General features: G+C 40.5%; 1 protein-coding gene and 1 gene segment (V, D, J or C); both read right to left on the bottom strand.

Annotated features, from left to right (window-relative positions):
- The window catches only part of LOC123954073, a 721,845-nt gene extending 695,894 nt beyond the window's left edge, over positions 1-25,951 (bottom strand). The window contains 2 exon segments of the V gene segment in view: positions 25,412-25,719; positions 25,836-25,951. Of these exon segments, the coding sequence occupies positions 25,412-25,719; positions 25,836-25,881 (354 nt within the window).
- The window catches only part of LOC123954077 (immunoglobulin lambda-1 light chain-like), a 1,184,917-nt gene that overhangs the window by 708,235 nt on the left and 450,526 nt on the right, over positions 1-26,156 (bottom strand). The window lies entirely within an intron of this gene.

Here is a 26,156-nt window from a genome sequence, read left to right as displayed (position 1 = left end):
TAAGTCTGCCGCCAATCTAATATTTTTACCATTGTATGTTACAGACTTCTTTTCTCGGGCTGCTTTCAGGATTTTCTCTTTGTCACTAAGACTTGTCAATTTTACTATTAGGTGACGGGGTGTGGACCTATTCTTGTTGACTTTGAGGGGGGTTCTCTGCATCTCCTGGATTTTGATGCCTGTTCCCTTTGCCATATTAGGGAAATTCTCTCCAATGATTCTCTCCAATAGACCTTCTGCTCCCCTCTCTGTTTCTTCTTCTTCTGGAATCCCAATTATTCTAATGTTGTTTCGTCTTATGGTGTCACTTATCTCTCGAATTCTCCCCTCATGGTCCAGTAGCTGTTTGTCCCTCTTTTGCTTGGCTTCCTTATTCTCTGTCATTTGGTCTTCTATATCACTAATTCTTTCTTCTGCCTCATTGATCCTAACAGTGAGAGCCTCCATTTTTGATTGCACCTCATTAATAGCTTTTTTGATTTCAACTTGGTTAGATTTTAGTTCTTTAATTTCTCCAGAAAGGGCTTTAATATCTCCAGAGAGGGTTTCTCTAATATCTTCCATGCCTTTTTCGAGCCCGACTAGAATGTTCAGAATCGTCATTCTGAACTCTTGATCTGACATATTACCCATGTCTGTGTTGATTAGGTCCCTAGCCTTTGGTACTGTCTCTTGTTCTTTTGTTTGTGGTGATTTTTTCCGCCTTGTCATTTTGTCCAGATAAGAGGATATGAAGGAGCAAATAAAATACTAAAAGGGTGGCAAAGACCCCAGAAAAATGCGCTGTGACCAAATGAGAAGAGACCCCAAATTGTGGGGGGGAGAAAGGGGATAAAAAGAGGTTCAGGGAAAAAAAAAGAAAAAAATTTAAAAAATAAAACAAATAAAGAAAAAATATAAAAAAGAAAGAAAAAATACATATATTTAGATAAACTAGTCAAAAAACGTTAAAAAAGAAAAGGGTAAAAGTTTTAAAAAATTTTGCAGAAGAAGAAAAAAGAAAAAAAATTGAAAAAAGAAAAAAAAAATTGAAGTAGCCGCAAGACTAAAGAATCATGGGGAGAAAGCCATGAGTTCCGTGCTTTGCTTTCTCCTCCTCTGGAATTGCTCTGCTGTCTTAGGAGTTGAACCTACTTTCCTTGATAGATGAAGTTCGTCCTGGCTGGATATTTTGTTGATCTTCTGGGGGAGGGGCCTGTTGTAGTGACTCTCAAGTGTTTTGCCCGAGGCGGGATTGCACCGCCCTTACCGGCGGCGAGACTAAGTAATCGGCTCAGGTTCGCTTTTGGGAGCTTCTGTTTCCTGAACGCTTTCCGTAGAGTTCCGGAGGACGGGAATTAAAATGGCGGCCTCCTAGTCTCAGGCCCGGAGGAGCCGTGAGCCTGGGGCCCCTCTCCTCAGTGCGCCCCCAGATGACAGCACCCAATCACTCCCGTATCCCCAGTCTCTAGCCGCGCTCCGAGCTCACCTAGCCCGCGACCAGTTCAAGGTAACCCCGAGCTGAGAGTTCAGTCCTCGGCTCTGTCTCTGCAGCCGGCTTCTCCGTTCTAATACCTGTGAGCTCTGCAACACTCCGACACCCCCGATCCTTCTGTGACCCTGCGGGACCTGCGGCCACGCTGACCCCACGTGGGCTTCACCCCGGGTTAGCCTCTGGAGCAATATCCCTCAGTGGAACAGACTTTTAAAAGTCCTGATTTTGTGCTCTGTTCCTCCGCCTCTTGCCGGGAGCCGGCCCCTCCCCCCGCGGTCTATCTTCCCATCGTTTTAGATTCACTTCGCCGCCAGTCTTACCTTTCAGAAAGTGGTTGATTTTCTGTTTCTAGAGTTGCTGTTCTTCTTCTCTTTGATCTCTCATTGGGTTTGTAGGTGTTTGCAATGTTTAGATAAGCTATCAAGCTGATCTCCTGCTAACTGATGTAGTCTCAGCCTGCTACTTCTCCGCCATCTTCGAGGTTGTGTCCTGATTGTTCTTATTTTTTTTAAGCTGTCTCTGCTTTGAGTGGGTAGATGTGGTTTCCATTTATTATTCTTTCTAAAACTATAAATATTTATCTTATCTACCCTGTTTAATTATGATAAGCTTCATAATGAAGGGTCATCTGTACCCCAATGTTCATAGCAGCAATGGTCACAGTCGCCAAAGTGTGTAAAGAACCAAGATGCCCTTCAATGGATGAATGGATAAGGAAGATGTGGTCCATATATACTATGGAGTATTATGCCTCCATCAGAAAGGATGAATACGCAGTTTTTGTTTCAACATGGATGGGAATGGAAGAGATTTTGCTGAATGAAATAAGTCAAGCAAGAGAGTCAATTATCCTATGGTTTCACTTGTTTGTGGAGCATAAGAAATAACATGGAGGACTTGGGGATATGGAGAGGAGAAGGGAGTTGGGAGAAACTGGAGCGGGAGGCAAACCATGAGAGTCTATGGACTCTGTAAAACCACATGAGGATTTTGGGGGGTGGGAGGCTGGGTGAGCTTGGTGGTGGGTATTATGGAGGGCAGGTATTGCATGAATCACTGGGGGTGGTGCATAAACAATGAATTTTAAAACACTGGAAAGAAATTAAAAAAATAAATAAAAATTTTGAAAAAAAATTTAGAAAACAAACTCAAATATATCTGAGCACTTAACCTTTCTTTTACATAGCGCAGACAGTGAACAAATACAGAAAGACAAAAAAAGTTGCCTTGAGCAACTTGGAGAAAACACTGGCCTTGTGAGAATTTTGCTGTTCATGGAAATAAATTCACAACTGGGAAAGAAAACCAGCCAATGGCATGACAAAGCTACTTTCCCATGGTAGTGTTGAAGCTTTGGTCTGTAACCTCCCTCCTGGCTACCCCCAGCATGTTCAGGGCAATTCCAGAAATCAGGTAAAGGGGAAGGAAAGGGGAGCCTGGATGTGGAATGCTTTGGAGACACAAATACAAAACAAGAATATGCCAAGAATATCTCCGACTCCTGAGGCATTCCCTACAAATGTGCCTTGACTTTGTTATAGTGAGCACAAATATTTAAAAATGGGAGCAGGGAGGTTGAAATTGTCTGTGACCAAAAAGAAATAAGGCCTTCCTCTCATTTACCTTAGAAAATATAAGTTGTAAATTCTTTCTCTGTCCCCCGTTAAATTATATATACATCTGTTTCATAGGTAAATAAGACTCCTGTCAGGTTTACAACTAAGGGATCTACTTCTCAGGGATCTGAGACTCATTAGTTTGAAGTGAAAACGTGAAGGAAGACAGTGTTCCTTCTTTACATTTTCTTGGGAAGAAGAGAACGGACCTAACATCACTGGGAACCTGGGTCTAAGTTGCAAACCTACCTCCTGGCATGAAGGTGTAAGAAATTGGGTTTTCCTTAGAAATTTTGGATATCAATTCTTATGGGATTTATATGTTATAAATATATTCTCCTACTCCATAAATATATTCTCCTACTCCATTTTACAAAGTGAAGACAACTTTGCAAAATTACCCAGGCATCCTTCTCCATTGGATGTTTTGTTGAATCACATATCACAAGGAGACTAAATTCTGCATTGGTGGAATGATGTGCTGAATTTCTCCAAGAACAGCTGGAGTGCACTTAGTTGGGGTCCTCACTTACCCTGCTCACATCACTGAAGAATTAAAAAGAGTTGCCACCTAGGAACATATCACATATCCTTTACTTTCATCACAAGATATATGGTACCTGCTTAGTTGAGTGGCCCTCATGCACTCTCTCAACATCAGCAGGGAAGCCAAGTTACAGAGATAGTGTATGTGAGGTGGATGTGGCTCAGGGCTGAGGAAAATTCATATATTAAATTAATCCAGGCTCAGTCGGTTCAAGGATAACAACGAGGGACATTGAGAAAATGAATGAGTTTTCCACATGGTTAGAAAACATGAATAATGCAAGAAAGTGAGAGCTGAGTAGGGTGGAGAAATACCTCACTGAAAGGATTCCAGGGTCTCAGCCTCTGGGAGAAGGGACCTGGAGTCAAGATTGTCCTCGTGGATCCAGCTCCAGAGTCTTTTCACTAGGACAAGTCTGTTTGCCACAGGGGACATAGGATGCTCTCTGTATTGTATATTTGCACACATTTGTTGACCTGAACTCACAGGTAGGTGAGTTCCTAAGAGAAAATTTCTTCATCTACAGAGATGTGTGACCTAGTGTGTTTTTCTTGGTGGAGGTGGGTTTGGAGAAAAACTGTTCAGGACTCACAGGTCCTTTCCAGGAATTCTGTGGACTAGAGAAGCTCTGATGACATGCTTTTCATGTCAGTGTTCATAACACATGACAGGTGCTTCCAAGAGATTCTGAACAATGTGTCTCTGGTGTACCGCATAGGCTGAGAAGTGTGGTGGACACTGGAATGGGGGAAAGGAAAAGTGTTTTGAGGGAAAAGAGTTGTTTGGGACTTGAGAGTGTTTATGTGTTTTAAACATTCAACTACTGAACTCTTTAGACGTTTGTTTAGGTAATGATGTCTATTTGTGGGATAGAAGTAACATAGTAACTAGATCATGACCTTGTCATAGTCAGGGATGCATCTGAAACTAGATTTGTAGCCATTAGTTTGGATCACTGTCTCTTGGTAAGCTGAGGAGAGGTCTCCCTTGAGCAGTCTGGTGTCCAGATGCTTCCTGCAAGAAACCAACACTGATCTTCATGAGGAACTGCCTTGGATCTACTTTGTCTTCTGTATTAAGAGAAGCCTCATTGCCCCCCACAATAGAGGAATAAGGATATCATGTAAAATGTTTTTGAGTACTCTGCTCACACAGTTACACATGCATAGAAGCCATAAGCTCGACTGCCACAAAAGGAGGCAAAATGAACACTGGCACCTAAGATGATGAATGCCAATGCAGCTAAAGCCTGTGAAACTTTTTAAAATTGAAAAATCAATATCAAGGTTCTATAATTTAGGATATAAGAAATATAGACATTTCTTAAACAACACCAAATTTAAAAAAAGACAGAGAAAGTGAGAGAAAATATCCAGACCATGTGTATGGCAACAGACTCAGAAAATCCATTTATTCATGAATCATTATTCATTTACAGGCTGATTTCCTTCCCATGTAGGATAGTAAAAGCATGGATGGATATGTTGACCCTAGGGACTTCTGAAACCTTTCAAGTTGTTCTAACAAACCTGTCTTTTTTCTCATCTTTATTTATTTTTATTTTTTATATTCTTCTTTTATATTATCTCCTTTTTAAAATTATGTTGTTAGTCACCTTACAGTACATTATTAGTTTTTGATGTAGTTTTCCATGATTCATTGTTTGCATATAAAACACAGTGCTCCATGCAATACAGCCCTCCTTAATACCCATCAGGAGGCTAACCGATTTTCCCACTCCCTCCCCTCTAAAATCCTCAGAGAGTTTCCCCGAGTCTCTTACAGTTCTTCTCTTACAGTTCTTCTCCCCCTTTTATTCACTCCATTCTATTTTCCCTTCCATCTCCTAATGTTCTCCCTGCTATTCCTTATATTCAGCAAATAAGTGAAGCCATATGATAATTGACATTTTCTGCTTGACTTATTTCACATAGCATAATCTCCTCCTGTTCCATACATAGTGATGCAAATGTTGAGTATTCATACTTTTCTGATGGCTGAGTGATAATCTATTGTATATATGGACCACATATTCTTTATCCATTCATCTGTTAAAGGGTATCTCAGATCCTTTCACAGTTTGGCTATTGTAGACATTGGGGCTATGAACTTTGGGGTGACTATGACACTTTTTTGTAGATACACTACACCTGTATCTTTGGGGTAAACACACAGTATGGCAATTGCTGGGTCATAGGGTAGTTCTAGTTTTAACTTTTTGAGGATATTCCACACTGTTTTCCAAAGTGTCTGTACCAACTTGCATTCCCACCAACAGTATTGGAAGGTTCCACTTTCTCCACATCGTCTCCAACACTTGTTGTTTTCTGCCTTATTAATTTTTGACATTCTAACTGGTGTAAGGTGGTTTCTTAATGTGTTTTTTTTTCTTTTTTTAAACATAAACATTAGTCTTTCTACAAACCCTGTTTTTAAAAGATTTTATTTATTTATTTGACAGATAGAGATCACAAGTAGACAGAGAGGCAGAAAGAGAGAGAGGAGGAAGCAGGCTCCCCGCCGAGCAGAGAGCCTGATGTGGGGCTCAATCCCAGTAAAGCAGAGACTTTAACCAACTGAGCCACCCAGGTGCCCCTCTTAATGTGGTTTTAATTTTCATTCCCCTGATGGCTAATGATGATGAACACTTTTTCATGTGTCTGTCAGCCATTAGTGTGTCTTCTTTGGAGAAGTGTCAGTTCTTGTCTTCTGCCCTTTTTTAACTGTATAATTTTTTTAGGTGTTGAGTTTGAGAGGTTCTTTATAGATCTTGGATATCACCCTTTACCTGTATTGTTGTTTCCAAATATCTCCTCCCATTCTGTGGGTTACCTCTTTCTTTTGTTACTATTTCATATGATGTGCAGAAGCTTTAAAAACAAAGATTTAAAAATATGAATAGTTTAATTATTTGAGAAGACAATGGAGTCTGTTTCCACACATTGAGAAACAACATACAAGACAACAGGTCTGTGTTAGCTAACAAAATCTCATATTGGAGTGATCCTGTTCACATGACATGTAATTTGTTTGTGGATTTCCTTGTAATTCTCCCTATTATGAAATAGAAACATGTTTCTCAGAAGGAAATTGTGGTGCCATAAAAGGAGACACAGTTTAAGTGGTAGTGTGGGCTCCCTGCCCTCCTATACCCATGTGGATACATAGTAAAGATTTCACTGATGCCCTGACAATCAGGGAGCATGTCTTACACCAGAGGCCCTAGAGCCCAACCAGGCAGGGTCCCCTCTGCCAACTTGTTTGTCTCTATGAAGACATACCCTACAGTAGTTGTAGCCTCTGACTAGCCTCCCATGGACAGGGAAAATGACTCAGGACACTAATCTGTGTTCAGTAGCACATTCTCTCTTCCTACTGTGTTGGGCCCCAGCTGCTGGTGGGGGGGGCGGTTCATGTATGACAGACACAGTTCTGGCCTCAATAATTCAATAATTCAAAAACAAAGGTGCTGACTGTTTCCTAGGGAAAGGAAGAATTTAGGTGGTAAAAAGATTTTTGAAAATAACTGATGATGAGAACATTATGGAAAGACTGAGCACTCAAGTGGGTGACTGTATTTGTCAGGGGTCTCCAGAGAAACAAAATTTTTGTGAGCTGTTCTGTCCATGTATACATGTTAATGTGCGTGTTTGTGTGTGTGTGTGTGTTTATTTATTGAAATTTTTAAATATATGATATACTTATATAAATATATATTATATATGTAATATTTTCATATATAAGTATCATATATAAGAATAATATGAAATCTACATTATACATAAATATACAAAAATGGTACATATAAATTCAAAAATGTATTTTTTTAACAGCAGTCTGGAACTGAACCTGTAATAACTTTTTTTAAAATTTATTTATTTATTTTCAGCATAACAGTATTCATTGTTTTTGCATTTTATACATGTTTATTTTTAAAATTTTATTTTATTTTTTCAGTGTTCCACGATTCATTGTCTATGCACCACACCCAGTGCTCCATGCAATACATGCCCTCCTTAATACCCACCACCAGGCTCCCCTAACTCCCACCTCCCTCCCCGCCAAACCCTTCAGTTTGTTTCTCAGAGTCCATAGGCTCTCATGCTTCCTCTCCCTCTCTGATTTCTCCCAATTCACTTTTCATTTCCTTCTCCTAATGTCCTTCATGTTACTCCTTATGTTCCACAAGTAAGCATAACCATATGATAATTGACACTGTCTGCTTGACTAATTTCACTCAGCATAATCTCCACCAGTCCCATCCATGTTGATACAAAAGCTAGGTATTCATCCATTCTGGTGGAGGAATAATATCCCATTGAATATAGGGACCATATCTTCTTTATCCATTTGTCTGTTGAAGGGCATCTTGGCTCTTTCCACAGTTTGGCGATTGTGGCCATTGTTTCTATGAACATTGGGGTACATATGGTCCTTCTATTAGCACATCTGTATCTTTGGAATAAATACCCAGTAGTGCAATTGCAGGGCCATAGGGCAGCTCTATTTTTAATTTCTTAAGGAATCTCCACACTGATTTCCAAAGTGGCTGCACCAACTTCCATTCCCACCAACAATATAAGAGGGTTCTACTTTTTCCACATCTTCTCCAACACTTGTTTCGTGTCTTGTTAATTTTGGCCATTCTATCTTTGGTCATTCTATCTCAGTGTAGTTTTCATCTGAATCTCCCTGATGGCTAATGATAATTAACATTTATTCATGTGTCTGTCAGCCATTTGTATGTCTTTTTCAGAGAAATGTATGTTCATGTTTTCTGCCCATTTTTTGACATGATTATTTTTTGAGTGTTGAGTCTGAGGATATCTTTATAGATCTTTGATATCAGCTTATTGTCTGTAGTGCATGGAGCACTGGGTGTGGTGCATAAACAATGAATCTTGGAACACTGAAAAAATTAAAATTAAATTAAAAAAACAAGCATAAAAATACATTTTAAAGTTATATGTACCATTTTTGTATATTTATGTATCATACTTATTTCATATTATTTCTTTATATGATACTTATGTACAAAAATATTATATAGGTGGCCACAGTCACCCAACTGTGGAAAGAACCAAGATGCCCTTCAATGGACGAATGGATAAGGAAGATGTGGAACATATACACGATAGAGTATTATGCCTCCATCAGAAAGGATGAATACCCAACTTTTATAGCAACATGGATGGGACTGGAAGAGATTATGCTGAGTGAAATAAGTCAAGCAGAGAGAGTCAAGTATCATATGGTTTCACTTATTTGTGGAGCATAACAAAGAACATGGAGGATATGGGGAGATGGCATGGGGAAGGGAGTTGAGGGAAATTGGAAGGGGAGATGATCCATGAGAGACTATGGACTCTGAAAAACAACCTGAGGGTTTTGAAGGGGTGGGGGGTGAGAGGATGGGGAACCAGGTGAAGGGTAATAGAGAGGGCACATATTGCATGGAGCACTGGGGGTGGTGCAAAAACAATGAGTACTGTTACGCTGAAAATAAATTAATTAAAAAAACAAAACAAAAAATATTATATAGGTATAAAATATGTACTTATATAATGAATATGAGCATATCATATATTTAAAATCAGGGTTCGGGGCGCCTGGGTGGCTCAGTGGGTTAAAGCCTCTGCCTTTGGCTCAGGTCATGATCCCAGGGTCCTGGAATCGAGTCCTGCATCGGGCTCTCTGCTCGGCAGGGAGCCTGCTTCCTCCTCTCTCTCTGCCTGCCTCTCTGCCTTCTTGTGATCTCTGTCTGTCAAATAAATAAAATCTTAAAAAAAAAATCAGCGTTCAACCAATACCAAAAGATTGGGATTATTCTCTGCATATTCTCAGACCACAATGCTTTGAAACTGGAAATCAGCCACGGAAAAAGTTTGGAAGGAATTCAAACACCTGGAAGGTAAAGATCAACGCACACAAGAATGTTTGGATCATCCAGAAAATCCAAGAAGAACTTAAACAACTCATGGATACCAGTGAGAATGAAAACACATAAGCCCCAAACCTATGGGATACAGCAAAGGCCGTCCTAAGGGGGAAATACATAGCCATAAAAACCTCACTCAAAAAAAAAAAAAATGGGCCAGGTGGTGGGTAATAGGGAGGGCACATACTGCATGGAGCACTGGGTGTGGTGCAAAAACAATGAACACTGTTAAGCTGAAAATAAACAAATAAAAAAAAATGGAGGGGCACCTGGATGGCTCAGTAGTTTAAGCCTCTGCCTTTGGCCCAGGTCATGATCTCAAGGTCCTGGGATCGAGCCCCGCATCAGGCTTTCTGCTCAGCAGGGAACCTGCTTCCTTCCTCTCTCTCTACCTCTCTGCCTACTTGTGATCTCTGTCAAATAAATAAATAAAATCTTTAAAAAAATGGAAAGAACCTGAATACACCAGCTCTCTTTAGACCGAAGGAACTGGAATATCAACAACAAACTAAGTCAACCCCATGCACAAAAAGAGAAATAGTCAATATTAGAGCAGAAATCAATCCTTTACATCTTTGGTTAGGTTTATTCCCAGGTATCTTATGCTTCTTGGTGCTAGAGTAAATGAAATTGATTCTCTAATTTCCCTTTCTATATTTTCATTGTTAGTATATAAGAAAGCAACTGATTTATGTGCATTGATTTTGTATCCTGCCACATTACTGAATTGCTGTATGAGTTCTAATAGTTTGGGGGTGGAGTCTTTCAGGTTTTCTGTATAAAGTATCATGTTATCTACGATGAGCGAGAGTTTGATTTCTTTTTTGCCAATTTGAATACCTTTTATTTATTTTTGTTTTCTTATTGCTGTTTCTAGGACTTCTAGAACTATGTTAAATAAGAGTGGTGAGAGTGCACATCCTTGCCCTGTTCCTGATCTCAGAGGGAAGGCTGTCAACTTTTCTCCACTGAGAATTATATTGGCTGTGGGTTTTTCATAGATGGATTTTATGAGGTTGAGGAATGTTCCCTCTATCCCTATACTTTGAAGAGTTTTGATCAGGAATGGATGCTGCATCTTGTCAAATGGTTTTTCTGCATCAATTGACAGGACCATGTGGTTCTTATCTCTTCTCTTATTGATTTGTTCTATCACATTGACTGATTTGTCAATGTTGAACAACCTTGCTTCCCATGTATAAATCCCACATGGTCATGGTGGGTAATCTTTTTAATGTACTGTTAGATCCTATTAGCTAGGCTCTTATTGAGAATCTTGGCATCCATAGTCATCAGGCATATAGGTCTGAAATTCTACTTTTGGATGGGGTCTTTGCCTGGTTTGGGGATCAGGGTAATGCTGGGTTCACAGAAAGAGTCTGGAAGTTTTTCTTCTGTTTCAATTTTTTGAAACAACTTCAGGAGAATAAGTATTATTTCTTCTATGAATGTTTGGTAGAATTCCCCAGGCAATCTGTCAGGTCCTGGGCTCTTGTTTTTGGGAGGTTTTTGATCACTGCTTCAATCTCATTACTAGATATTGGTCTTTTCAGGTTGTCAATTTCTTCCTGTTTCAGTCTTGGAAATTCATGGGTTTCCAGGAAAGCATCCATTTCTTCTAGGTTGCCTAGCTTATGGCATATAGCTGTTGATAATAATTTCTGATTTTTTTCTATTTCCTTGGTGTTAGTCATGATCTCACCCCATTAATTCATAATTTTGTTAATTTGTGTTCTTTCTCTTTCTTTTGGATTAGTATGGTCAGCTGTTTATCAATCTTATTAATTCTTTCAAAGAACAAGCTTCTAGTTTCATTGATGTGTTCTTCTGTATCTCTAGTTTCTAACCCATTGATCTCCATTCTAATCTTAATTATTTCCCTTCCTGTGTGTGCAGTTGGCTTAAATTGTCATTGATTCTGCAGTTCTTTAATGTGTAAAGAGAATTTGTATATTCGGGATTTTTCTTTTTTTTCTTTTTTTTTTTTTTTAGTGAGGCTATTTGGCTATGTATTTCCCCCTTAGGACTGCCTTTGCTGCATTCAATAGGCTTAGGGCTTATGTGTCTTCATTCTCATTGGTATCCATGAGTTGTTTAAGTTCTTCTTGGATTTCCTGGTTGATCCAAACATTTTTTTTTTTTTGACAGACAGAGATCCCAAGCAGGCAGAGAGGCAGGCAGAGAAAGAGGGGGAAGCAAGCTCCTGCCGAGCAGAGAGCCTGAGGCGGGGCTCAATCCCAGGACCCTGAGATCATGATCTGAGCCAAAGGCAGAGGCTTAACCCACTGTGCCCCCCAGGTGCCCTGATCCAAACATTCTTGAGTAGGTTGGTCTTTAGCTTCCAGGTGTTTGAATTCCTTCCAAACTTTTTCCTGTGGTTGAATTACAGGTTCAAAGAATTGTGGTCTGAGAATATGCAGGGAATAATCTCAATCTTTTGGTATTGGTTGAGCCTTGATTTATGACCCAGTATGTGGTCTATTCTGGAGAAAGTTCCATGTGTGCTTGAGAAGAAAGAGTATTCTGTTTTAGGGACGAATGTTCTATATATATATATATATATATATATCTTTAAATTCCATCTGGTCCAATGTGTCATTCAAAGCTCTGGTTTCTTTGTTGATTTTCTGCTTAGATGACCTGTCTATTCCTGAGAGTGGTGTGTTAAGATGCCCTACAGTTAACGTATTCTTATCAATATGACTCCTTGGTTAATAGTTGGCTTATGTACTTGGTTGCTCCCATATTGGGGCATAAATATTTACAATTGCTAGATCTTCTCTGTGGATAGACCCTTTAGGAATGATGCAGTATCCTTCTGTATCTCTGACTACAGTCTTTACTTTAAAATCCAATTCATCTGATATGAGAATTACCACCCCATCTTTCTTTTGAAGCCATTACATGAAAGATGTTTCTCCATACCATCACTTTCAGTCTGGGTGTATCTTTAGATTCAAAATGTTTCTCTTGTAGACAGCAAATGGATGAGATGTCTTTTATCCAGTCTGCAACATTGTGTCATTTTATGGGAGCATTTAGGCCATTCTTGTTGAGAGTGATTATTGAAAGATAAGTTTTTGTTTTCATCATGTTCCCCATGAAGTCCTTGTTTCTATAGATTGTCTCTGTAAATTTCTGTTGTATGTCACTCTTGGGTTCTTTCTTCTTTTATAGAAACCTCCTTAACATTTCTTGTAGTGATAGCTTTGTGCTCACATAATCTTTTAGACTTTGCTGAACTTGGAAGTTCTTTATCTGTCCATACATTACGAATGTCAGCCTGGCTGGATAAAGTATTCTTGGTTGCATATTCTTCTCATTTAATGCCCTGAATATGTCTTGCCAGCCTTTTCTGGCTTGCCAGGTTTCTATGGATAGATGTGATGTTATTCTGATGGTCCTCCCTCTGTAATTCAGGAATATCTTCCTCCTAAGACATCTTTGATTTTATGATTTGTGAATTACCCAATCATATGTCCAGGGGTCTTTCTACACTTGTTGATCTTGGGGGGATGACCTCTCTGCTTCTAGGACATGAACACTTGTTCCATTCCCCAGATTTGAGAAATATTCATATAGGATTTGTTCAACTATATCTTTCACTCTTTCTTTTCTCCACCCCCTCAGAGATCCCAATAATTCTGTTGTTGGAATGTTTCATGAAATCATTATTTCCCTAATTCTGTTTTCATGGCTTCTAAGCTGCTTGTTTGCAGCCTCCTCCTGATTCTGCTTTTCTATTAGTTTGTCTTCTCAAACCCTAATTCGATCTTCTGCCTCAGTTACCCTAGCTATTAGAGTATTAGATTGGATTGGATCGCCTTAGCATTTTTAAGTTCTGCCAGATCAGCTCTCAATTCTGCCCTTAGATATTCTATGTTGCTGCTAATGGTCTTCTCCAACATAACCATTGTCTCATAATTGTTACCCTGAATTTTACTTCTAACATATTGTTTATATCCATATCTAGTAGTTTTTTCTATTTCCTTGGTGTTAGTCATGATCTCACCCCATTAATTCATAATTTTATTAATTTGTGTTCTTTCTCTTCCTTTTGGATTAGTATGGTCAGCTGTTTATCAATCTTTTTTTTATATTTATTTTTATTTGTTTATTTACAGCATAACAGTGTTTATTGTTTTGGCATCACACCCAGTGCTCCATGCAGTACGTGCCCTCCCTATTACCCACCACCTGGTTCCTCAACCTCCCACCCCCCTCCACCCCCCTGCCGCCCCTTCATAACCCTCTGGTTGTTTTTCAGAGTCCATAGTCTCTCATGGTTCATCTCCCCTTCCAGTTTCCCTCAACTCCCTCTCCTCTCCATCTCCCCATGTCCTCCATGTTATTTGTTATGCTCCACAAATAAGTGAGAACATATGATACTTGACTCTCTCTGCTTGACTTATTTTGCTCAGCATAATTTCTTCCAGTCCCGTCCATGTTGCTACAAAAGTTGGGTATTCGTCCTTTCTGATGGAGGCATAATACTCCATTGTGTATATGGACCACATCTTCCTTATCCATTCATCCGTTGAAAGGCATCTTGGTTCTTTCCACAGTTTGGCGACTGTAGCCATTGCTGCAATAAACATTGGGGTACAAATGGCCCTTCTTTTCACTACATCTGTATCTTTGGGGTAAATACCCAGCAGTGCAATTGCAGGGTCACAGGGAAGCTCTATTTTTAATTTCTTCAGGAATCTCCACACTGTTATCCAAAGTGGCTGCACTACTTGCATTCCCACCAACAGTGTAAGAGGGTTCCCCTTTCTCCACATCCTCTCCAACACACGTTGTTTCCTGTCTTGCTAATTTTGGCCATTCTAACTGGTGTTAGGTGGTATCTCAATGTTGTTTTAATTTGAATCTCCCTGATGGCTAGTGATAATGAACATTTTTTCATGTGTCTGATAGCCATTCGTATGTCTTCATTGGAGAAGTGTCTGTTCATATCTTCTGCCCATTTTTTGATATGATTATCGGTTTTGTGTGTGTTGAGTTTGAGAAGTTCTTTATAGATCCTGGATATCAACCTTTTGTCTGTACTGTCATTTGCAAATATCTTCTCCCATTCCGTGGGTTGCCTCTTTGTTTTGTTGACTGTTTCCTTTGCTGTGCAGAAGCTTTTGATCTTGATGAAGTCCCAAAAGTTCATTTTTGCTTTTGTTTCCTTGGACTTGGGGACATATCTTGGAAGAAGTTGCTGTGGCTGATATCGAAGAGGTTACTGCCTATGTTCTCCTCTAGGATTCTGATAGATTCCTGTCTCACGTTGAGGTCTTTTATCCATTTCGAGTTTATCTTTGTGTACGGTGTAAGAGAATGGTCGAGTTTCATTCTTCTACATATCACTGTCCAGTTTTCCCAGCACCATTTATTGAAGAGACTGTCTTTTTTCCATTGGATATTTTTTCCTGTTTTGTCGAAGATTATTTGACCATAGAGTTGAGGGTCCATATCTGGGCTCTCCACTCTGTTCCACTGGTCTATGTGTCTGTTTTTATGCCAGTACCACGCTGTCTTGGTGATCACAGCTTTGTAGTCAAGCTTGAAATCAGGTGACGTGATGCCGCCAGTTTTGTTTTTGTTTTTCAACATTTCCTTAGCAATTCGGGGTCTCTTCTGGCTCCATACAAATTTTAGGATTATTTGCTCCAGCTCTTTGAAAAATATTGGTGGAATTTTGATCGGAATGGCATTAAAAGTATAGATTGCTCTAGGCAGTATAGACATTTTAACAATGTTTATTCTTCCAATCCAAGAGCATGGAACAGTCTTCCATCTTTTTGTGTCTTCTTCAATTTCTTTCATGAGTGTTCTGTAGTTCCTCGAGTACAGGTCCTTTACTACTTTGGTTAGGTTTATGCCCAGGTATCTTATGGTTCTTGGTGCTATAGTAAATGGAATCAATTCTCTAATTTCCCTTTCTGTATTTTCATTGTTGGTGTATAAGAAAGCCACTGATTTCTGTACATTGACTTTGTATCCTGCCACGTTACTGAATTGCTGTATGAGTTCTAGTAGTTTGGGGGTGGAGTCTTTGGGGTTTTCCATATAAAGAATCATGTCATCTGCGAAGAGAGAGAGTTTGACTTCTTCCTTGCCAATTTGGATACCTTTTATTTCTCTTTGTTGTCTGATTGCCGTTGCTAGAACTTCTAATACTATGTTGAACAAGAGTGGTGAGAGTGGGCATCCTTGTCATGTTCCTGATCTCAACGGGAAGGCTGCAAGCTTTTTCCCATTGAAGATGATATTTGCTGTGGGTCTTTCATAGATAGATTTTATGAAGTTCAGGAATGTTCCCTCTATCCCTATACTTTGAAGCGTTTTCATCAGGAACGGATGCTGGATTTTGTCAAATGCTTTTTCTGCATCAATTGAGAGGACCATGTGGTTCTTCTCTCTTCTCTTATTGATGTGTTCTATCACACTGATTGATTTGCGAATGTTGAACCAACCTTGCAACCCAGGGATGAATCCCACCTGGTCATGGTGGATAATCTTTTTAATGTGCTGCTGGATCCTGTTTGCTAGGATCTTGTTGAGAATCTTTGCATCCATATTCATCAGTGATATTGGTCTGAAATTCTCCTTTTTGGTAGGGTCTTTGCCTGGTTTGGGGATCAGGGTAATGCTGGCTTCATAAAAAGAGTCTGGAAGTTTTCCTTCTGCTTCAATTTTTTGGAACAGCTTCAGGAGAATTGGTGTTATTTCTTCCTTGAAAGTTTGGTAGAATTCCCCAGGGAATCCGTCAGGTCCTGGGCTCTTGTTTTTTGGGAGGTTTTTGATCACTGCTTCAATCTCATTACTAGATATCGGTCTATTCAGGTTGTCAATTTCTTCCTGGTTCAATTTTGGGAGTTTGTAGCTTTCCAGGAATGCATCCATTTCATCTAGGTTGCTTAGCTTATTGGCATATAACTGTTGGTAATAATTTCTGATGATTGTTTCTATTTCCTTGGTGTTAGTTGTGATCTCTCCCTTGTCATTCATCATTTTATTAATTTGGGCTTTCTCTCTTTTCTTTTGGATTAGTGTGGCCAATGGTTTATCGATCTTATTAATTCTTTCAAAAAACCAGCTTCTAGTTTCATTGATACGTTCTACTGTATCTCTCGTTTCTACCTCATTGATCTCTGCTCTAATCTTGATTATTTCCCTTCTTGCATGTGGAGTTGGTTTGATTTGTTGTTGATTCTCCAGTTCTTTAAGGTGTAGAGACAGCTGGTGTATTCTGGATTTTTCAATGTTTTTGAGGGAGGCTTGGATGGCTATGTATTTCCCCCTTAGAACCGCCTTTGCTGTATCCCATAGGTTTTGGACCGAGGTGTCTTCATTCTCATTGGTTTCCATGAATTGTTTAAGTTCGTCTTTGATCTCCTGGTTGATCCAAGCATTCTTAAGCAAGGTGGTCTTTAGCTTCCAGGTGTTTGAGTTCCTTCTGAACTTTTCCTTGTGATTGAGCTCCAGTTTCAAAGCATTGTGATCGGAGGATATGCAGGGAATAATGTCAGTCTTTTGGTATCGGTTGAGTCCTGCTTTGTGACCCAGTATGTGGTCTATTCTGGAGAAGGTTCCATGTGCACTTGAGAAGAATGAGTATTCTGTTGTTTTAGGGTGGAATGTTCTGTATACGTCGATGAGGTCCATCTGGTCCAATGTTTCATTCAATGCTCTTATTTCTTTATTAATTTTCTGCTTCGATGATCTGTCTATTTCTGAGAGAGGCGTATTAAGATCTCCTACTATTATTGTATTCATATCAATATGACTCTTTATCTTGATTAATAGTTTTCTTATGTAATTGGGTGCTCCCATATTGGGGGCATAGATATTCACAATTGTTAGATCGTCTTGGCGGATAGTCCCTTTAAGAATTATGTAGTGTCCTTCTGTATCTCTGACTACAGTCTTTAGTTTAAAATCTAATTTATCTGATATGAGAATTGCTACTCCGGCCTTCTTTTGAGGCCCATTGGCATGAAAGATGCTTCTCCATCCCTTCACTTTCAGTCTGGGTGTATCCTTAGGTTCAAAATGGGTCTCTTGTAGACAACATATGGATGGGTCCTGTCGTTTTATCCAATCTGCAACCCTGTGTCGTTTTATGGGCGCATTTAGGCCATTCACATTGAGAGTGATTATTGAGAGATAGGTTTTTATTGACATCGTGTTGCCTTTGAAGTCTTTCTGTCTATAGATTGTTTCTGTATTTCTGTTCAATGATATTCTTAGGATTTTTCCTCTCTTATAGGACCCCCCTTAATATTTCCTGCAGTGTCGGCTTGGTGGTTGCATAGTCTTTTAAGCCTTGCCGGTCTTGGAAACTCTTTATCTCTCCATCCATTTTAAATGTCAGTCTTGCTGGATAGAGTATTCTTGGTTGCATGTTCTTCTCATTTAGTACTCTGAATATATTTTACCAGCCCTTCCGGGCTTGCCAGGTCTCTGTGGAACGGTCTGACGTTATTCTAATGGGCTTTCCTCTGTATGTAAGAAGCTTCTTTGTCCTAGCTGCTTTTAAGAGGGTCTCTCTTGAAACAAAATTCCCCATTCTAACGATAAGGTGCTGTGAGGACTTTTGAGAATCTAAAATCTTGGGAGGAAATCTTTCTGCCTCTAGTACATGAACGTTGTTTCCATTCGTGAGATTGGGAAAATTTTCATAGACAACTTCTTCCACTATATCTTCTAGACTTCTTTCTTTTTCTTCCCCTTCAGGGATTCCAATAATTCTGACGTTGGAACGTTTCATGGCATCGTTTATTTCCCTGATTCTGTTTTCGTGGCTTCTGAGCTGTTTGTTCCAGGCTTCCTCCTGATCCTTTCTCTCTATCTGTTTGTCCTCCAGATCACTAATTCTATCTTCTGTCTCAGTTACCCTAGCTTTTAGAGAATTTAGATTGGATTGGAACTCAATTAGAGCATTTTGAACATCATCCCTGGTGGCTTTCAGTTCTGCCCTAATCAATTCTGTTTGGTCATCCATGGCTTTCTCCAACCTAGCTATTGCCTGGATAATTGTTAGTCTGAATTCCTTTTCTGACATATTGTCTATGTCGATAGCCATTAGCTCTGTTGCAGAAGGCCCATCCTCTGTATTTTTCTTCTGTTGGGTATTCCTCCTCCTAGTCATTTTGGTAAGAGATGACTAAACAGATGCAGCTGGACTTATCGATTGTGGTGCAGTCAATGTGCACCCTGGAACGCTTCTGTGCAATCAGGATTCCACACCCAAATGAGAGAAAAACGAGAAGAAAAAGAAATAGAGAAGAAGAAAGAAAAAAAAGGGGAAAGAAAAAAGGGAAAAAAAAGAGAGGGAGAGATAGGAAAAAAAGGGAAGATAAAAGAGAAGGCTCAGCCCAAATGGGCCACAAGGTAAGATTTGTGGAGTATACAAACAAAAACAGACAGACAAAAAGAGTGATAAAAGTATATGACAAGAGAAAAAAATATGTATATATAAGCAAAAAAAAAAGGGAAGAACCTCATCAGAAAGAACCCCAAGTATAAGGTTTATATATTATCAGGACAAACACAAATTCACAGAAACACTGACAGAAGGAAAAATTGGGAGAATGGTTATAGATTCTCAGTGTGGGTGAGGAAGGTTATTTTGATTCTTCCTGAAGGTATCTTGATGTTTTTGTTAAGGGACTCAACTTTCCTAAGTTACAGGGGGATTAGAAACTGGTTTGCCTATAGGGGTAGCATTGATTGGGGAAAGGGGATTACCTTGAAGTTTAACTCTATATGTATAATAGAAAATAAAAATTAAAAAAGAATAAACTAGACTAAACTAAGTTAAAATTAAAAAAGAATTAAAAAATAGAAAAACAAAAGAAAAACACGGGTGTATGTATCAAAAAGTTCAGGTTAGAAGGTTATTAAAGAATTTGATGTACTGGACATCTCGGTGTGATGGTAAATAGGTTAAAAAATTATCTGTATGTATAGAAAAAAAGAACCAGAATATTGGTAAAGAGTTAAAAATAAAAGTTGTATTTATGAAGTAGTGGTGGTTGTTCTCTTGTAGTCTTTTTTTTTTTTTTTCTTCGTTCCTGGTTGGTTTTCTGGGGGAGGGGCCTGCCACGTGGGTTTTCAGACAATGATGTTCCCTGAGTTAGGTCCTCCAGCTCCCCTCAAGGGGGTGAGCTCTTTTTTTTTTTTTCAGGAAACTGTTTTTTTCAGCCTTTTGTTCTCTGGGGGTTTTTATGTTCTTTCATCTGCTTTCTCTCACCTTGACAGCTTTTGATGGTTTTTGGAGGTTTAGAGGAGAGCAAACTGCACCCCGACCTCCCTCTCAGATAGAAGCCTCAGACTGTTTTGCAAAAGCTGCTGGCAGAGTCGGTTCTGAGTCACTGTCCCTGGGGATGCAGGAGCTCCTCGTTGTACCCAAAACCAGAGCAGCGGTGGCTGTCTGGGCAGCTCCAGACCACCAGAGAGGTTCGGAGCAGAGATCACACACTGAGATTTTCCCGCTGTCCGGGGCTGGGAATGTCTGGTTTTTCCCGCTGCCAGAGCTCCAGGCTAGCGCCTATGAGCACCTATCCCAAGGGAGGGTGTGGGACGCGCGCATTTCAGGATTGCCGTCTGGCCAGGCTCCCAGCCCCTCACGGGAGCCAGACCCCACTCGTTCTCGGGCGCGCTGGCGTTCAGGTGCACTGGCTGCTCAGGGACGGAGACTTGATTTCTCTGCCGCACTCTCTCTGGCTCCGCCCCAGGGGAGGCTGTCCTGGGTCCGGGGACTTAGGTCCCTGACCCTAACTGCCCAGGTTCCCACTATTACCCCCCCGCGATCCTTTGCTGTTTGTTTTTTGAGTGCTTTCAACCAGACTCCAAGTTAATGCTGGTCTCCAGACGCAGAGCACTCTCGTGTTGGGGTGTTACTTTCCGATCGGTCACCTCTGGTGGCTCCCTCCCCCTTTTTTTTATCTTCCAATATCAGTCGGACGTTCCCAGTCTGCTTTACCTGCCACTGGCATCTTCTGCTCCTGTAGAGATCCAGACGTGTATAATTCTGATCTCAGGCTGATTTCATGGGTGGTCGGAGTTCTTTGGTAGGTAATCAGCTCATTTTAGGGTACAGGTTGAAATGGTGCCTCCTCCTACTTCCCCGCCATCTTGGCTCCCCCCGCTGTTTATCAATCTTATTAATTCTTTCAAAGAACAAGCTTCTAGTTTCATTGATGTGTTCTTCTGTATCTCTAGTTTCTAACCCATTGTTCTCCATTCTAATCTTAATTATTTACCTTCTTGTGTGTGTAGTTGGCTTAAATTGTCGTTGATTCTCCAGTTCTTTAACGTGTAAAGATAGTTTGTATAGTCGGGATTTTTCCATTTTTTTTTTGAGTGAGGCTATTTGTCTATATTTCCCCCTTAGGACTGCCTTTGCTGCATTCAATAGGCTTAGGGCTTATGTGTCTTCATTCTCATTGGTATCCATGAGTTGTTTAAGTTCTTCCTGGATTTCCTGGTTGATCCATACATTCTTCTTCTTCTTCTTCTTCTTTTTTTTTTTTTTGACAAACAGAGATCCCAAGCAGGCAGAGAGGCAGGCAGAGAAAGAGGGGGAAGCAGGCTCCCCGCCGAGCAGAGAGCCTGATGCAGGACTCAATCCCAAGAACCTGAGATGATGACCTTAGCCAAAGGCAGAGCCTTAACCCACTGAGCCAACCAGGTGCCCTGATCCAAACATTCTTGAGTAGGTTGGTCTTTAGCTTCCAGGTGTTTGAATTCCTTCCAAACTTTTTCCTGTGGTTGAGTGACAGTTTCAAAGCATTTTGGTATGAGAATATGCAGGGAATAATCTCAATCTTTTGATATTGTTTGAGCCTTGATTTATAAGTCAAGCAGAGAGAGTCAAGTATCATATGGTCTCACTTATTTGTGGAGCATAACAAAGAACACAGAGGACATGGGAAGATAGAGAGGAGAGGGAGTTGAGGGAAACTGGAAGGGGAGATGAACCATGAGAGACTATGGACTCTGAAAACTAACCTGAGGGTTTTGAAGGGGCGGGGGTTGGGAGGTTGGGGAACCAGGTGGTGGGTAATAGGGAAAGCATGTGTTGCATGGAGCACTGGGTGTTGTGCAAAAAGAATGAACAATGTTATGCTGAAAAGAAAAATAAAGTGACTGCAAAAACAAAAAAAAAAAGAAAAAGAAAAATAAAGTGATATATGTTTAAAAAAAAACAAAAAAAAAATAAATGAATGAATTAGCGAAAAAAAAAGAAAAAAAAGATTGACAGAAGGAAAAAAAAAGGAAAAACCCAGTCAAAATGAACCCCAAGAATAAGTTTTATATTGTAAAAAATAAAAACAAACACACAGAAACACTGAAAAATAAAATAAAAAAAAAAGATGGGAAGGTGGTTATATACTCTCCGTATGGGCAAGGAATTTTATTTCAATTCTTCCTGAGTGTATCTTGTTATCTTTGTTAAAGGACTCAACTTTCCAGATATACAGAGAAATTAAAACTGGAATATATAGAGTAAAAGAGCTACCTTGAAGCTTATATCTCTGTATATATATTTAAAAAGAATATGAATCAATAATATGTGTATGAAAAATATTCAAGTTAAAAAGTTAATATGGAATATGTTGTATTAAACATATAGTTGAAATGATAAGTAGGTTAAAATAAAAAAAGAACTAGAATCATGAGAATAAGTAAAAGAAAAAAAAGGAGAGAAAAATTGTATCTACAAAATATACAGGTGTTTCGGCAATACTGGGAGCTTAATATATTGTTTTCTCCTGATACTGGTGTTTTACAGTTTTATGGGAACCCTGTGGTTGTTGTCCTCTTGTTCTTTTGGCTTGTCTTCTGGGGAGGGGCCGGCCACATTCTTTTTTCAGTCAGTGTCAATTGGGTGGTGTTGCCTGGTCTCCTATCAAGGGGCTGGGTTCTGTGGAAACCAGTTTTTCAGGCTTTTCTTCTCTGGAGGTTTTTGTTCCTTGGCAGCTTCTTGAACCTTTTCAGAGGGTCAGAGGAAACTCTCTGCACCCATACCTCCACTCAAAGAGAAGACACAGTCTGCTCCCTTCTGAATGGACCAGAACACACAGACTGCCCTGCTGCAAACTCTGTTGAACACCGAGTCTCCCAAAGGTGGTGGGCATCCTCAGCTATGGTCTCAGTGGTCCCTAGAGGCCCCCACTTGTCTCTGTACCTCCATGCCACTAAAACCATGAGTGGCACTGGTCTGAGTGAGCCCGATCCTGGCCACTGCTGCTCTCAGAACTGCTGTCTGGAGCCCATGGCCACATCAGGCACAATTAGCCCTGGTGGCAGTGGGGTCATCAGATGACCACAGACCCAGGGACTGATGACTGGAGCCTGCACTGGGTTCTCTCTGGCACGTGTCAAGGTGCACACAGTCCCAGTGGTGGTGCAGGCAGCAGATGGCTGTGGATCCAAGAACCGTCAACTGCCGCCTGTGCTGGGCTCTCTCAGCTGCAGGTGACCACAGATGTGGCCATCCTGGGACCATGGGCTTATATCCACACCTGAAGCCACCCAAAACCAGCAATTGCCCCTTAAGTGCCTTTGTTCTTTTTGAGTGCTGTTAACCAGTCTCCACGTTAATGGTGTTCTTCAAGCATAGGGCACATTCTTATTGGGGTATTACTTTCCAATGGGTCACTTCTGGTGGCTCCCTCCCCCTTCTGTTTTTCCTTTGGTATCAGTCCCCACACTCCCAAATCTCTGTACTTCTCCACTGATGATGCTGTGCCCCCATAGAGACCCAGAAGTGTATAATCTTACATCTCAAGCTGATTTCATGGGTGTTCAGAATGCTCTGGTAGATATTTAGCTCAATTCAAGGGACTGGTAGAAATCAGGTCTCTTACTCCTCTGCCATCTTGCCCTTCTTCCAACATTTTAAAAATATTTCATTTATTTATTTGACAGAGAGTGAGATCTCAAGTAGGGAGAGCAGGAGTCAGGGAGAGGAGGAAGCAGGCTCCCTGCTGAGCAGAGTGCTCAATGCTGGGCTTGATCCCAGGACCCTGAGTTCATGACCTGAGCTGAAGGCAGAGGCTTAACCCACTGAGCCACACAGGTGCCCCCCAACTTTTATTTAAGTGACCACTCTCCACGTAAAATTAACATAATATCATACACGAATCTTACCTAAGCTTTTAAAGTGGTGGACACGTTCTCATCTTCTCATAAAAAAAATTTAAGGATATATAGCTTCACTCTTTCAGAGTACCCAAGAGGGTGTTCTACCTACAGCATGAGACTACATACTCAAAACACAAAAGTCTATGGCAGTCCCATAATGTCATATTTTAACCAACCTGTTCACTCAATATTTATGTTCAGGATTACTTTATATTCCCTATTATTAACATACTAACCACTTTGTCAGAGGGTTCTGGCAGCCACATCTTAAAAAGGGACTCACTAAAATCTGCAATGGTTTCTCCTGCCTTCATATGCACATGGAGATACTGTTAATGATCCTATTATTGCCATCCCAGTCTGGAAGCTCTCTTATACCAGATAACACAGAGACTAACCAGAGAGTGACAAGGACACACATCCATAAACAGGTACAGTCTTTGTAAAGCCTTCCACAAAGTTGAGGGACTAACTCAAGTCTTTATTCTGTGTCTTCAAAAGTGGATATCCTTCTCACTGTGATGTGACCCAGTAACTTAAGGGTCAATGTGTGGCATATTTCCAAACCAGATGATTATCACAAGAAGGGATTGACCATTTAATGGGGAAGAAACGAGGCAACTGGAAAAAGATTGGGAAAATTAACTAAAAGAGAGAACATAATGAGAGAGACTGAGTTCTCAGGAAAGTTGACCATGCATCCTGATTTGGTCCAGAGTGAGGGCATGGACAAGATATGGTAGTTTCACAACTAAAACGAGGAAAATTCTGGCAAACTGAGAAAAATTACTTATTGAAACAGGTTTCCTATGGTATACCTCTGGTTCTGTTAATGGATAGAGAATCTGTAGACATATTATGTGTATGTATTTGTAGTAACTGGGATTCTAGGTAGAACTTGGGCTTGCTCTTAATGAAAAACAGATAAAATGGGCTTCCCTGGGGAGTGCAGACAAGCCTTCTCTTCCCCAGTAGAAAACGGAATCATGTTGGAAAGAATCCGCCTTGTTAGAGAGACAGAGCTAAATCCAGGATAGGGACTCATAAGTCGGAGGAGAGGGGAGGTTCTACAAACCATAGATTCTCAACTCCAAATTTCCCTGCTCAGCTTCCTTGGTTATGGGGTCAAAAATTAAGGGCCACTGGAAAAACAACATCTTCCTTTCCAGCTCATTCCTTCAGCTAGATCTTCAGCTTTTCACTGAGTTATTTTCTCAAACATATGTGATATGTGATATGCAGCACAATAATCCACCAAGAAGGATGATGTTGACAATATGGCAGATACTGAGTTGAGTAAAACAATGTTATTTCTGGATAAATGATTCCAGGTGAGAGTCTGTCATTTAAATTAAAGATGTCCCTGAGAACAGTGAAAATTATACAGAGCACAGGTGTCTTTGTCTCTCTCTTCCTGATTTTGAAGAATTTAATGAAAATGTCTTGGGCACATAGCAAGGAACAAAGAGACTGTCATTTTCCCAGGCAATTTACCAGTAAGCTTGTTTCATTTCACTACATTGCAGGATAGAGAGGATCTCAGAAAGAAGTCTATACTCAAGGCCATATTGCATGAAACCCCCTCTGCACATGGTTAGGTTTGAGGAAGCATCTTCAGAGCAAGCAGGGAGCCTGTGAGCACATGGAAGGTTTTGGTCTTACTTCCCTCATGAACTAGGACCACTGTGATAAGTGCTACCACTTCTATATGAGGCACAGTAATAATCAGCCTCATCTTCAGCCCGGAGCCCAGAGATGGTCAGCGAGGCTGTGCTGCCAGATTTGGAGCCAGAGAAGCGATCAGGGATTCCTGATGGCCGAGAACTTACATAATAAATCAGAAGTTTGGGGGATGTGCCTGGGAGCTGTTGATACCAGGAGACATAATTATACTTCCCAATGTCATTGCTGGTTCCAGCACAAGAGATGGTAACTGTCTGTTCCAGAGCTCCAGACACTGAAGACGGCTGAGTCAGGGAGGACTGGGCCAGAGATCCTGAAAAAAGAAAGAACACAATATAGTGAGTTTAGTGCTAGGTACCCAGGTGAGTCTGAAGAGGAGACAAAGGATGAGTTCATATTTCCCTATGCTCCCTTCCCTGGATGACTCACCTATGTCCTGAGTGAAGAAGGTGAGGAGGACCAGAGCCCAGGCCATGACCAAGATGTCCCTAGAGCACTGCCTTCTGAGACCTCAAGCCTGGGTCTGGCTCCCCTATAACTCTCTCATCCCCTCCCCCTGCCTCAGAAGAGGGAAGGGTCTCCATGCAAATGTGCTTTCTGACCTGCCTCTCTTCACCCACTCTCACCTGAAACTCTAGTCTAGATACTTCTGCATGCCTGGGCAGTAGAGCTTAGCTATCTGGATTCTAGAAAGGTCACATGCATTTTCTGAATCATGAGAGATGGAGCTCATGACAGACCCCAGGAATT

The sequence above is a fragment of the Meles meles genome, chromosome 12 (genome assembly GCF_922984935.1).
Source record: "Meles meles chromosome 12, mMelMel3.1 paternal haplotype, whole genome shotgun sequence".
Classification (NCBI taxonomy): Eukaryota; Metazoa; Chordata; class Mammalia; order Carnivora; family Mustelidae; genus Meles; species Meles meles.
This window is presented reverse-complemented; position numbering and strand designations above follow the sequence as displayed.